Genomic DNA, 13,758 nt, shown 5'->3' with positions numbered 1-13,758 from the left:
TTGAAATTAGATTGTCAGGAACTAATATAATTTTTTTTTTCATTTCGGACTTGCTCATACTGACAACAATTTTATCTTAATTTTATCAAAACATTCAGTTTTAATAAACTTTCAGCATTGATGTTGAAAAATTCTGGGAAGGTTTTTTTTTCTACATACTAATCGACCACGATTTTTAATCCTAAATCAGCATGCAGAGAGCAAACAATTTTAACATGCTTAAAAATTATTTTGTTTGAACTGAGCGGCGGCGGAAAGTAGGTCAACTGATTATGGCAAAACCTTCGTGTTTTTGTCACTAGAATACCGGTATTGTGCTCCACGAGTTCGTATCACAAGCATGGCAAAAATACAATTAGTGTATTTCCAGGTTAGAGGTAAGTACAAGCATGTTAATTATGCATTCCATTTATTATTTCGATTTGTCAGGTTTGTACGGATGTACCAATAGATAAAGATCATGCCCATTGTGACGAATTATTCAATGGCATGTTTTTTTTCTTTTATCAATTTAGCTGTCGACACAACTCGTGTAAGATTAAACCTCACTCTAGGCGCGTGATACTGCATTGTACATGAATGTGTAATGATGTTACATTTGTTTATTAGTAGCTGCAATAACGTACATGCAGATTTCTCCGTTATTTTTAACGCATACTGTACTAGACCTTCGTTCATCCGTGCACTATGAAAAAATAAATATATGCATGATGCTGTTAGTGTTATTATTAGATACATAATAGATATCATGGATATTGTACCACAGGGGCTTGTCACGAAATATTTATCTTCTTTTAATAAAGTTACCCCTACTATAAAAATACACAAGTGTGTATTTTTCATAGTAGGGGTAACTTTATTAAAAGAAAAATATTTCGTGACAAGCCCCTGTGATTGTACAGGTAAATATGTTGTACCCATTATTTCTTTAAATCCATTCGAGGGCAACACAATGTGTTGTAATGGACCGATCCTGCACTGATTTCCATGCTTACGAGTTATATTGAACATGTCGTTATAAATAGTCTATTCTGTCTTAAACCAGCTACACCTAGTTGACCCTCCTTTCAGAGTCCCTTGGTTATGTAATCCATACAAATTCACCATGAGAGATGTTTGTATGATAACCTTAGAAAAAGAATAAGTCCCTTGGTTATGTAATCCATACAAATTCACCATGAGAGATGTTTGTATGATAACCTTAGAAAAAGAATAAGTAATTTATATCTACACTGTGGAGTATTGACAATGTTTATATTAGTTTTATGATAAAAATAAACCCGTTATTATTATTTCATGAATTAATTTACAGGTATATGTAAGTACGGAAATCCTTGCAAGCTGTGAGTTTTCAGTTTAATCTATGGTGAAAAAAAAATGCATACTGGGGGAAAGGAAATATCAACCCCCACCACTACCCTCTAATTTTTATTTAATTCATATGGTAATGTTACGGTTAAGTTTCTCCAGCCCCCCCCCCCCCCCCCCCAAAAAAAATGATAAGCACCTCGTAACTTTGTCTTCACATACATTTTTTTTAAATTAAAATATAATATTTGGTGTTATGCATTTTAATAAAAGTTCGTGGAAGACAATACTTTACTACTATGTATGAACATAATTAATAATTATAATTGTCCAGGGGAAGAAACAACCCCGCTTTATCAACGAATTTAAATTGGTTCATTAATTAATTTACATATTTATTTACTGTTCAGATATTATTTCTTTCTAATTTAAATTAAGATTTTTTTCTTTATAAGTTATATGTTTCCTCTTATCCTAGGTCATGGAAATCGTTCTTCCTCAAACTCACGTGCAGGCCACGGTAACCTAGACAAGTGTCCTCTAACCCCCTCCTCCCCCCTTAAAATCCATTAAACGATATTGAAAAGATAAAATCGAAAATTAAAAATTATAATTGTATGCTTTATGAAGGATGTCATATTTAGCTTTTTGAATGCACAAAGAAAAGTTCATTTGTGCCTTAGAAGTGCCTACAGTTGGCCTAAAATGAAGGAGCGTACTTGTAATTCATGATCAAGGCTTTTTTTCATTAATTGTACACTGAAAACATTGTAATAATTCGGTTAATACATGTCATTATCTCTGTGAAGTGTTTAATAAGAACATTTTTTCAGGTCGTGGTGAGTCAATAAGGACTCTTATGGTTGACAACAATGTGGATTATGAGGAAGTTGATTGTGGTCCTAACTGGGTGCAGGAATGGAAACCAAAAATGGTCAGTCTTATTGTTTTTTAAATGAAACTTTTTGTTATTAATTAACATTGAATGTTTCGGAAAAGTGAATTGTTTTAGATATAAATTCGCTATACAACAGAACATTTAACTAATGAGAAGTTTTTTTTAATCCCATTTTTAGACATGGTAATGTTTGTTCAGTATTTCCCAGAAGAACTAGATCTATGTCCGCCAAATTTCACAAAAATTCATTGCTTATCCGAAATCGATGATTGAGGAATATATATACTATAATAATTTTGTCTTGTCCATCAATCTGTCTACTTGTCGGCAAAACTTTAACGGCGTTAAGGTCAAGATCTAGTAAATAACTTTAGACTAACTTTTTGGGGCTAGATCCATTATGACGTCATAATCACTTTCAACTTTCTTTTTCCCGTACTTTACGGCTCTAATAGAATTATGTAGAAAATAAAGTATTTTCATGGAATTCAATTTGAAATAACCTGAAAAGTAGTCCGGATACCTATATTCAATTTAACATTATTTAAAAGAAGAGACCAAGAACATACAAATTACCGTTTTCTGAAAGACTGTAGGCAATCTGGATATATTTTGTTTGTGTGATATGGAAAAAACTCCCATATTCATGACTAATTTTCTTAATTTTTCATTGAAAATGACAGTTTAAAATATGGTTTTTCATCTTATTTTCCTACAAATTATGCCCCGATACACATTTTTTGACCAAGCTAAACTTATTAAGCATCATTAAAGGAATTCATTTCTTGAATTTGATAAATCTGTAGGCACCCTTCATTTACTAGATCTTGACCTTAACAAAGATAATTTTTTTTTAAAAAGTAAGTCAAACTACAAGGTCAAGTTACTATTCCTTGGTATCCAAGTATGGCTTGTCACAATTTCTTTTCATTTACAACTTTAAACTTTTTAAAAAGAAAATCAAGATCAAAATTGTTGCTTTCAATTGTAAGTAAGACATTGTCACTAGGAATACACCTATGGAATTCAAAACCCCAGCTATAGTTCTTACTGTTCACAATTTATGAACAAGAATAAAGATGCTTCAAGTGGGTCCAATTCCAAGTTAAATATCTATACAATTGGAAAGGTTTTTTTCTCAAGGAAAACTTGTACATATATGAAGTACGAACTCCCTATCACCGATTATTAAAAAGTTATAGCCAAGATGTAAATTTCGTAGATTTTTGCAAAAATGGGCCAAACTTCAAGGTCAAGATTAAGAACCAGAGGACAAGTATTTTGTTACTCAAAGAAAGAATACAATGTCAAATATAAACGTCATACCTCCATCCAATCAAAAATTACCGACAAGAATATATTTTTTGTGATAAACATACAAATAGCTAGACAGACGGATGGACAGGGGAAAACTTTATACCCCCGAATTTCGATTACGGGGACATAGAAATGCAGCAGCTTGAATAAAATAGTAAACCTCATATAAATGATCAATTAACAGTATCATTTATTGTTCCAGGCCTTTGGCCAGAGTCCATTCTTCAAAGATGGAGACGTAGAAATCGTACAATCCAACGCAATTCTGAGATATCTGGCTAGAAAACTGGGTGAGTGTGATCTTGTCTTGTCTTTTGCCAAAACAAAACAATACAACTGCAGATACTATCATAACAAAAATTGCATAAAAATAAATATATAACAGAAATTTGTGTGAGAGAGAAACGAGAGGACATTCACTTCCTAGTATCATAACAAGAACTGCTTAAAAATAGAAACAAACAAGCAAATTCAAAGAATTGTGGTCCCCCGCTTTCGGTATCTTTGTGGGCAAGATATCATTTTTAGGGTCAAGGTCAATAGGTAAAAGTTTTTGGTATCCCATGAAAGATCTTGCCATAAAGAATACATATATTTAAAATATGAAAGTCCTAGTTTCTACCGTTCAAAAGTTGTGACCAAGGTTAACGTTTTTAAAAAGTAGTTAAAACTCCAAGGTCAAGGTCAAAGGGTCAAAGTTCTTGGCATGCAATGAAAGGTCTTCTCACAAGGATTCACATACGTGAAGTACGAAAGCCCTAGCCCTTACCGTCTAAAAGTTATGGTCAAGGTTAAAGTTTTTTCAGAAGTACGTAAATCTCCAAGGTCAAGGTCCAAAGGTCAAAGTTGTTGGTATCCCATGAAAGGTGTTGGCTTAAAGAATAAATGTTTGAAATATAAAAGTCCTTGTATCTACCGTTCAAAAGTTGTGACCAAGGTTATAATTTTTAAAAAGTAGTTAAAACTCCAAGGTGAAGGTCAAAAAGTCAAAGTTCTTGGTATCCAATGAAAGGTCTTCTTACAAGAATAAAATATGTGAAGTATAAAAGCCGTAGCCCTTACCGTTCCAAAATTATGATCAAAGATATAGTTTTTTCATAAGTACGTAAATTTCCAAGGTCAAGGTCAAAAGGTCAAAGTTGTTGGTATTTATTGAAAGGTCTTGTCACAAAGAATAAATATGTGAAATATGAAAGTCCTATTACCTACCATTCAAAAGTTATGGCCAAAGTAAAAGTTTGGAATTTTTTAGTAAAAGTAGTTGAAACTTCAAGGTCAAAAGGTCAAATTTGGTGGTACCCAAAGAAAGGTCTTATCACAAGGAATACACATATGAAATATGAAAATTATAGCTCCACTAAATCAAAAGTTATGGGCAAGGTTAAAGTTTTTGTGACGGACGGACAGACTGACGGACGGACAGACGAATGAGATTTAATGTCCCCTCGCTTTCGCGAAAGCGGGGGACAATTAGTGTGTGAGAGAAACGAGAGGACACGAGGGGATCGATATTTCCTAGTATCAGATAAAAATAGTCAAAGATGCTGAGTGAACCTATCACCTGAGAAATGCGGTGAGAGTGGTTGCATGAGGGTGATGAAACTTGATTTCGTCAGGTCATTTTTGGTCATAGGGAAAGGGACAGCCAATCCTACGTAACAGGCGAAAGGTCAACCATTGGAATAAATTATCAATAAAATGATAAAAAGTTAAGATTTTGCAAGAAGTTTAATATGAATCTTAAACGGTATTTCATAAGTCAAAAGGATAAAGAGGTACAGAAGTGTAAGTAAAAATTCAAGTCGCAAATTCATGTTTGTAGTTGAAAATTTTGATAAAATAACAAATATGGTCAGGGCGGAGCTCTTACACAGGAGTAGTATAAATGCGACGGGGAAAGATTTCTCGTCAGAGAAATTCCGACGAGGTGTCTTCTCTGTTGTATTTATACAGGTAAAAGATTTTTACAAGTTTTGGTAAATAATTTTAATAAAAGCTAAGTTTCAGATTGTTAAGATTCAGTTGGCTCATTTTCTTTACAGGACAAGATATTTTATAATGTTTAATATTTCTTGTACTATTTATTGTGTTGAATGAAGTTGTTTAAAATATAAAATGGATTGTAAAAATAAAGAGAAATTCCGACGAGTTGTATTCTCTGTTGTATTTATACAGGCAAACCAGTTTCCAAGAGGGGTGAAGTAAGAGCTTTCGTAAATAATTGGTCACTGGTCAACAGAGGAGTAAAAGAGTTGTTCAGTTGGTTTACCTCTCACTGCGGAATTTAATAAGATCCTGGTGGATAACAAACCTAGGCATGATCGGCCCAATGTCATTCGGGACTCTGCCTTCCTAAACCTTTGCTGGTTGGGAAATAACAAAAATTAAGGCTGGAGTCCAGAATGAGGTTGACCCGGTTATGATAATACACTTAAAATAAAATGTTATGCAGCGCATACAAGTGATTTTAAGTGATAATATTCCTTGTAACAGTTCGCAATAATCTAGGTGATCTCGTTCAAATACAGTTTATGTAACCTTAAACAGATAATTTTTATCATATTTTATTTGCTTAAATGTTCAGGTCGATATTTTCAGGATTATTAAATTTTTTATAAATTGATAAGATATAACTTTAACTTAGCATATGTTATATAATAAAAAAAATAATTCAAGTGTTCTCATTATCTATAAAGTCAAAACAATATGAGCTGCATTTTTTGAGCATTTTATTTTGCTGTTAAAATTTGCTGTTATGATAAAGCTCATGGAACATTAATGATCAATTAGACTAAATTTTGAATTAATTTGGTTCAGAAGGAAAATTTCTGTACAAGGGAATATATAGTAATTATATAAAAAAATCAATATTGTACAGGATGACATAATGACGTGTGATTTTGCTTTTAATTAAAGCTTATAAATACTTATTTCATCGCAAATACCAATAAAAGAAGGTTGTAGGTAATTTTTATGTCACTGATATACATTATTACAACATTGCAGCAGAAACATTTTGTTATTAAAGTTGCTTTATGGAAATATACAAGGCTTACAGTAATCGTATTACTCGATTATATTTTACTTTTCTGATACTCTTTAGATCTATATGGTTCGAACAACAAGGAAGCAACACGAGCTGACATGATTAATGATGGTGCAGAAGATCTTAGAATAGAATATACAAGAATGATTTATCAGAACTATGCAAGTATTATTCCTTTGTAAAAACCAAAAGCTCAAATAGCACAGTGGACATGGTTCTATCAATAAGAAAATGACTCTGACATGTATGCTAAAATTTGCAAATTCTTTTGAGTAGCTTTCAAGAAATAGTGTTTCACTGCTACACAGATTTTCCTGCATGATACGTTGATTGAATTTCATTTCACAGCATTATCTTCTTAGATATATGATATATAAAGGAAAGTCTATCCATATAAGGAGAGAGACGATGCCTTACCTAGCAGAAAATTTGATGTTAAAAATGAAGTGAATTCAAATCCTCTTTAAATCTATTACACTACTTTCATGTTGCAAATTTTGAATTTACCGGACTGATTTAAGTACTCCATTTACAAGACAAATTCTTTTATATAGTGTCATCTGTAAAATATTTAAAATTTACATGACAGTTCCATTTCATTGTGTTGTTAATTTTTTGATTCTGACGTCCGATAGGATTGCACGTTGATACAATGACATATATCAATGTTTAGCTTTTTCTTGTAGGAGGACGGAAAGGGTCCATTTATTGAAAAGCTTCCTGGAAAACTACAGTGTTTTGAGGTTTGTTACATTAATGTGCAAAGACTACTGTTTTATTTGCCCAGTCTTACAATTCAACTTTATCAAAAAAATTCTTACTATGATATTATGAAACATCATTAAGTTTCCAAACCCAAACATGAACATGCGCTGCTTAAAGAGATATGACAACATGTTGAACGAAATTTTTAAAAAAGCAAACATTGTTCGTTTTTACCTTATCTTGTAGAACTTAATGAAAGGTGGAGATTATGTGCTGGGAAGCAAGGTTTGTATCTGAAAATCTGCTGCTTTAATTGTTTAGTAAAAATTAAAAGCAACATGTAAAAATTTTTTTTCAATAAATGTTATTAAAATTGCCCCTAATATGAAATATCTGTATTATATTATCTATATGTACTACCCATTTTCATACCATCATAATTCGTTTTCTGGATTTCCCCCTTTTCTAAAAAAAACCTAAAGGGTATTAAGGTCTTCCGTTTCCAACGGAAGACCTTCTACTAATTCTGTTGGTAAAGATTATTAAGGTCTTCCGCTCAGGCGGAAGACCTTCTACTGATTCTGATGGTTAAGATTATTAAGGTCTTCCGTTTCCAACGGAAGACCTTCTACTGATTCTGATGATTAAGATTATTCTTATTATTCTTTTTTTTTCCTTTTCCTAGACGCCAACTTTGAGGCCTCATATTTCACTCATTTCTCAACGGATTTTGCTCAAATTTTCAGTCATTATACACATCGATAAACTCTATCAGAAAGCCGTCTAATATTTCAAAAAAGTACTTCCGCTTTTGAGTTATTTCCCTTTAAATGAAAATTTATAGGCTTTCATTTCCAGATAAAGGCTCAGAGATCACAAAAGCTGGAGCAGAAATTCTACTGATTTTAGATAATAAAAGGACTGAAGTTGTGCATGCCAGTTTTTGTTTTTCGATTTCTTTATTCAAAATGGCGCTATATAGGGGTCAAAAATTAGAACGCATAAAAGAGCGAAAAATTACACATATTTTACCTTTTATCTTGAAAACTAAAAATATTTTGTTAAGACATATTGAATAAAAGTTGTGCATAATTGCAAGAGCTTTCCTTTGATATCATTGAAAAGGGGCTGGCCCCTAGAATTAGGGATCTAGGGGCCTTGAAAGTTTTTGCTTTATAACTCAAAAACGGTAAATATTTTGATATGGTTGTCGATTTTAAATTGTTCCTTTATATCATTTCTATCCTATGAAAATATTATTTTGTTCGAGTCTTACGTATGGTAAGAAAGAAATGTAGATCCGTAAACATGGCACCGTTCTCATTTTGCTATTGAAGGAGAACTTTTTATGCGTATAATTGAAATAAACATGCCATAAGTAATAAATATTTGACAACGCTGATCATATTTTTTTTTTGATTAGGTTTTAAACGACAAAAGCTGGAGCAGAATGTCTGCTGCATTTAAATACTAGAAGAATTGAAGTTGTGCACATCGGTTTTTCTTTTTCGATTTCTGCGCTCCAAACGGTGCTAGATAGGGGTCAAAAATGAGAATGCCTAAAAGCGCCAAATTTTACATATATTTCCTTGTGTATCTTTTAAACTAAAAATAATTTGTTAAGACATATTTCACAAATATTGTGCATAATTTTAAGATCTATCATTTGACATCATTAAAAAGGGGCTGGCCCCTCAAATTAGGGGTCAAGGGAGCATGAAAGTTTTTGCATTATAACTCAAAAACGGTAAATATTCGATATGGTTATCGATTTGAAATGGGTTCTTTAACATCTTATTGATCTCATGAAAACGTTATTTTGTTCGAATCTTTTGTTATTGAGTGAGCAGCAAACTTTATGTACAGGTAACTGATTAATTTTATACGGCAAGTGAAGAATTCTTTATGCGTACGCGTATAACACGTATAACTGAAATAAACTGGATAAGAATAATATACTGAACTAAACTGAATGTTAAACTTTGTTGAAATAAAGTTTTTAACGTATTCTCTTGCTGGATGTCATACAGATTATTCAGAGACAACTTTCTCCTTGTATTTAGTTTGAATTACAAGACGGGAGATAGGAAAAATACTTATCATCTCTCATTCGATTGATACTCAATGTTGCATTATTTATAAAGAAAAAAAAATCAAGCTTAAAATAATTCACTGTCATTTTATTCATGCATCGTGAATTTTCCTCGGACCTTGACTGTTTTGTTTACAGATGTGCAACCTGTTTATCGATCGCGCATGCATTGACCTATATACATTCCGGAGGTCAACATTACCGCTCTTTGATTTTTACGCCCAGAGTTATCTAAAACGATGCTAGTCATCGATTTACTCAGTTTAAAATCAAGAATTTGTTATTTGCGTAAATCGTAAGAATATTTCTAGACACAAATATAAAGGTTTTCTTGAACATGTACGAGTATTAAAAGATAAAAATGTCTGATTCTATTCTTTGACGAATGAATAAAAGGCGCTGGGATTATTAAATTTCCTCTCATTGCGATACGTAACCCCCCTGAAATGATACAGTGCTTTCCTTCAGAGTCGAGAATGGCAGGCCAGGGCTGGTGATGAAATCCATGATTACTCCATAACCTATTATAATATTAACCAAAAATCATACGCGATATTGTTTTTAATTCGCATGTTGTCAAATAAATTTAAGAAAAGGTCGGCAAAGATGAGTATGCCTCACTAAACTTTTTTTATTCATAAACTTTTTAATTTCTAGAGTGTACAATCGAGCATCGAAGTGTTTACATGTACGTCTACATGTACTAGTTTTTTTTTCGGGGGGGGGGGGGGTTACCAGTTTTCGCTGCATTTGATTTCCTGAATTTTGCATTGCATTTCCGACAATTAAACAAAGTTAATAGAATATAATTGGTGACAGTAACACAAGTGATTTATAAAACAAAAGTCAAGCAATAAAACGTTAAAGTTTGTATTTTGAAAAATAAATCAAGTCAAGTCACATAAAACAAAGACAGGTTGAAACACTCACACATGGACATACACATAAACGTTTTGGTAACTCGGAATAGTCCAGAGCAAAAATATATTTTCTTGATGACGGAACGTCCAGTACATCTAATGTTCACGTCCGGGATAATCCACGGCAGTTTTATCACACATATGCAATTATCATACAAGTCGAACGCTCTTTGAGGTTGAGAATTGACACTAATTCCTTAGATAAATACTGAGTGACAAATTCCTTTTTACTGTCTTAACTTAAATTGATAGGAAAATAATTTTAGCATATGTAAAAAATAAGCATTAGAAATAATTTTTTTCATAAAATTCAATTCTGTTACATTTCAAATGAATTTGTAAAATTAACTTTATGACAATTGTCATGCTGCAGATCTGTAGCTCGCTAGCTGTTCTAAAAAAAATTGAGATGGGTCACCAGAGAGCTACTGTGCCATCCATATTATCTCAAGTTCAGGCTCAGAAGGAGACTATTAAAAACGGTTGTAAGGAATGTTTAACTGTAGAAAAATTTAAGGAATGTGTTAGAGGCACACGGTAAATAATATTTTTAGATTCAAGCAGTTGAAAAACACGGATATTGAATATAGCTTCAGTGCAATTTTTTCTAATATTTTCTAGTTTTTTATTCTTCGTATTTCTCAATTTATCATGTTCAAATAACGTGTATTTATTTTTATTAGGGTACATTAAACCTTATTTGTCAACCAGTCTGACAGTGTCCATCTGTCACGAGAACTTTAAACTTGATAATAACTATTGTATGAGTTGAAATAGAGCTTTCATATTTCACATGTGCATTATTTGTGACATGTGATTTTCAAATATACTGCGATTTTTAACCCCGTGACCTTGATCTTGGAGCTTGACCTACTTAAAAAATAACATTACTTTAAATTGACCATAAGTATTGAAAGCTTTCATTTATAAACATGTACATGTAATACCTGTGTCAACGCCTTTGAAAATTCATTATGATTTTTGACCCTTTGACCTTGAAGTTTGACCCACTTTTCAAAAACATTAACCATAGTCATACCTTTTGAGAGAAAAGAGATCGATTAGGGCTTTTATTTTACCACTGTGTATTACCCGTAACAACATTTTTTTAAATACCGATATGCTGATTTTGACAACTTGACCTTGAGGCTTGACTTACTTTTCACAATTTTAATCTTGATCATAACTTTTGAATGAGAAGAGATAGGGATTTCGTATTACACAAAAATCAAATGTATGTAACCTGTGATAAAATCATTTCAAATACTAGCATATAATGAACTTTGACCTTGAAGTTTAACCGGCTTTAAACATTGCTTAAAATTGACCATGACTTTTGATAAAGAAAGGATAACGCTTTCATACCTAGATTTACACATGTATATACGTATTAGCTTTGACAAGGCCTATCGAAAAAAATATAGCTTAAGAATTCGTCAATACGGTAGCACACAAATTGGCTTTGCTTATCACCAGCGTGTGTCATGGTGTGACGTAAGGTCATTTTAACAAGGTCAAGGTCGCAAACATTCCTTCACTATCTGTTTAATAGTAAAACATAAATAAGATGACATTTACCCTTAAAAGATTGCTTTAACATTAGAACGTGGCATGACCTTGACCCAAGGTCATTTCTCCCTGTCCGCAGCTCCGACGGAAGACCTACTCGTTGCTTTGCAACGAGCTCGGCTCTAGTTATTCTTTTTTTTTCTTCTACTTCCTAGACGCCAACTTTGAAGCCTCATATCTCACTCATTTCTCAACTGATTTCGCTCAAATTTTCAGAGATACTAGAAGTTACTTAACTCTATCAGAATGATGTCAGAAATTTCAAAAAGTCACTTCCGGTTTTGAGTTATTTCCCTTTAAAGGAAAATTGATAGGCTTTCGTTTCCAGACAAAGGCTCAGAGACGGCTAAAGCTGGAGCAGAAATTCTACTGATTTTAGATAATAGAAGGATTGAAGTTGTGCACATCGGTTTTTATTTTTCGATTTCTCTATTCAAAATGGCGCTATATAGGGGTCAAAAATTAGAACGCTTAAAAGAGCTAAAAATTACTCATATTTTGCTTTTTATCTTCTAAACTAAAAATATTTTGTTAAGACATATAGAACAAAATTTGTGCAGAATTACAAGATCTTTCAAATGATATCTCGGAAAAAGGGCTGACCCCTAAATTAAGGGATCTAGAGGGGCCAAAAGTTTTTTCCAGATATCTCAAAAAGTATTGAGAATTTGTAATACGTCTAAGAAACAAAGTTGTTCAAAATGTCAAGCTTAATCTATTGAAGTCGTCAAAATGATTCCGGCGACGTCACTTCCGGTTGAACTGGAAGTCGTCAGAAAATGCATATTTTTGCCTTCTTGACAAGTTTTTGGGTAACATATGTCACTGGAAGCATAAAACTTAATTTTTCTGTCCGTCCACATCACTTCCGGTCAAAGCGGAAGTAGCCAAAAATAGCTTATTTTTAAAGGTTTTGATGCAAAATTGAAATTATAAAGTGACTAGAGACGACTTAGCTCATTGCTTTCTTTTGTTGACGTCACTTCCGGTCGAAACAGGACGGAAGACCTACTCGTTGCTTTGCAACGAGCTTTGCTCTAGTTTTGAATCTGCTTCTTTATATCAAAGAACTTCAGATTCGATTTAAGTTCATGTTATTTTATCTGTCTTGTACAAGTACAGTGTTTTGAAGCTGTTCTCTAGAGTTGCGCAGAAAATCCAGTACTGATTCTTGCTTTGCTTTTCGAATCCCACTGCGGGACCTTGGGAGTTGGTTAGACCGTATGTACAGAGATCTCGTGAAGCAATAAATAGCATGTGAAAGACACCTTTTGCGCGCTGGGTGCCGAATAAAGTGCTTCGAATCAACTGCGGGATGTGGAGACCAATTCTATGGATGAGACTTGTAAATCGAGATTCTGTGTCGCAATAGACTTGTAAATCGAGATTCTGTGCTGGCACGAAAATGGATCCTCATTGTTTAATTACCCAGAGTGCCAAGCATAGGTTAATATTTGCGTCGGCAAGTGATGGAGTCTCCATATGAGTGAAAAATTCTCGAGAAGGGCATTAAATATCATACAAAAAAAAACTTAAATGACATATTTCCATTAAAGAATTAAAATATTCTACTAAACTCAAATTTATAATTGATGTGGATTTACATGTTCTCCACTAATTTCGATTTGGTTACAGGTTTGCTTTACGGACTATAATCTGTTTGACCTTTTGGACTGTCTGGTGACCTTATCTCCCCCCTGTCTGGATGCTTTTCCCTCACTCAAGGCCTACCATAATCGTATGATGAACAGACCAGGAGTCCAGAAACGAAGAGCAACAGAGCACTTCAAAGGAATAAAGATCAATGGAAATGGAAAGCAGTGATCAAATCTGCCAGAAAGGTATTCAAGAGTTTGTATCCCTCAGTTGATTCGATATGCAAGAGCATTCTCTATACCTATGA

At 33.0% G+C, this 13,758-nt stretch overlaps 1 protein-coding gene across 1 annotated transcript in view; it reads left to right on the top strand.

Moving 5' to 3' along the window:
* The first annotated feature begins 230 nt into the window (after positions 1 to 230).
* The window catches only part of LOC134274659 (glutathione S-transferase P 1-like), a 14,508-nt gene continuing 980 nt past the window's right edge, over positions 231 to 13,758 (top strand). Inside the window, exons 1-7 of the mRNA XM_062756920.1 lie at positions 231 to 377; positions 2,142 to 2,242; positions 3,726 to 3,813; positions 6,627 to 6,730; positions 7,256 to 7,312; positions 7,521 to 7,559; positions 13,491 to 13,696. Of these exons, the coding sequence (XP_062612904.1) occupies positions 341 to 377; positions 2,142 to 2,242; positions 3,726 to 3,813; positions 6,627 to 6,730; positions 7,256 to 7,312; positions 7,521 to 7,559; positions 13,491 to 13,679 (615 nt within the window). The 5' untranslated portion in view covers positions 231 to 340 and the 3' untranslated portion in view covers positions 13,680 to 13,696. The remainder of the gene's footprint in view (positions 378 to 2,141; positions 2,243 to 3,725; positions 3,814 to 6,626; positions 6,731 to 7,255; positions 7,313 to 7,520; positions 7,560 to 13,490; positions 13,697 to 13,758) is intronic.

The sequence above is a fragment of the Saccostrea cucullata genome, unplaced genomic scaffold (genome assembly GCF_032062105.1).
Source record: "Saccostrea cucullata isolate Sc308-1 unplaced genomic scaffold, CSIRO_AGI_Scuc_v1 ctg7606, whole genome shotgun sequence".
NCBI classification, from domain to species: Eukaryota; Metazoa; Mollusca; class Bivalvia; order Ostreida; family Ostreidae; genus Saccostrea; species Saccostrea cuccullata.
This window is presented reverse-complemented; position numbering and strand designations above follow the sequence as displayed.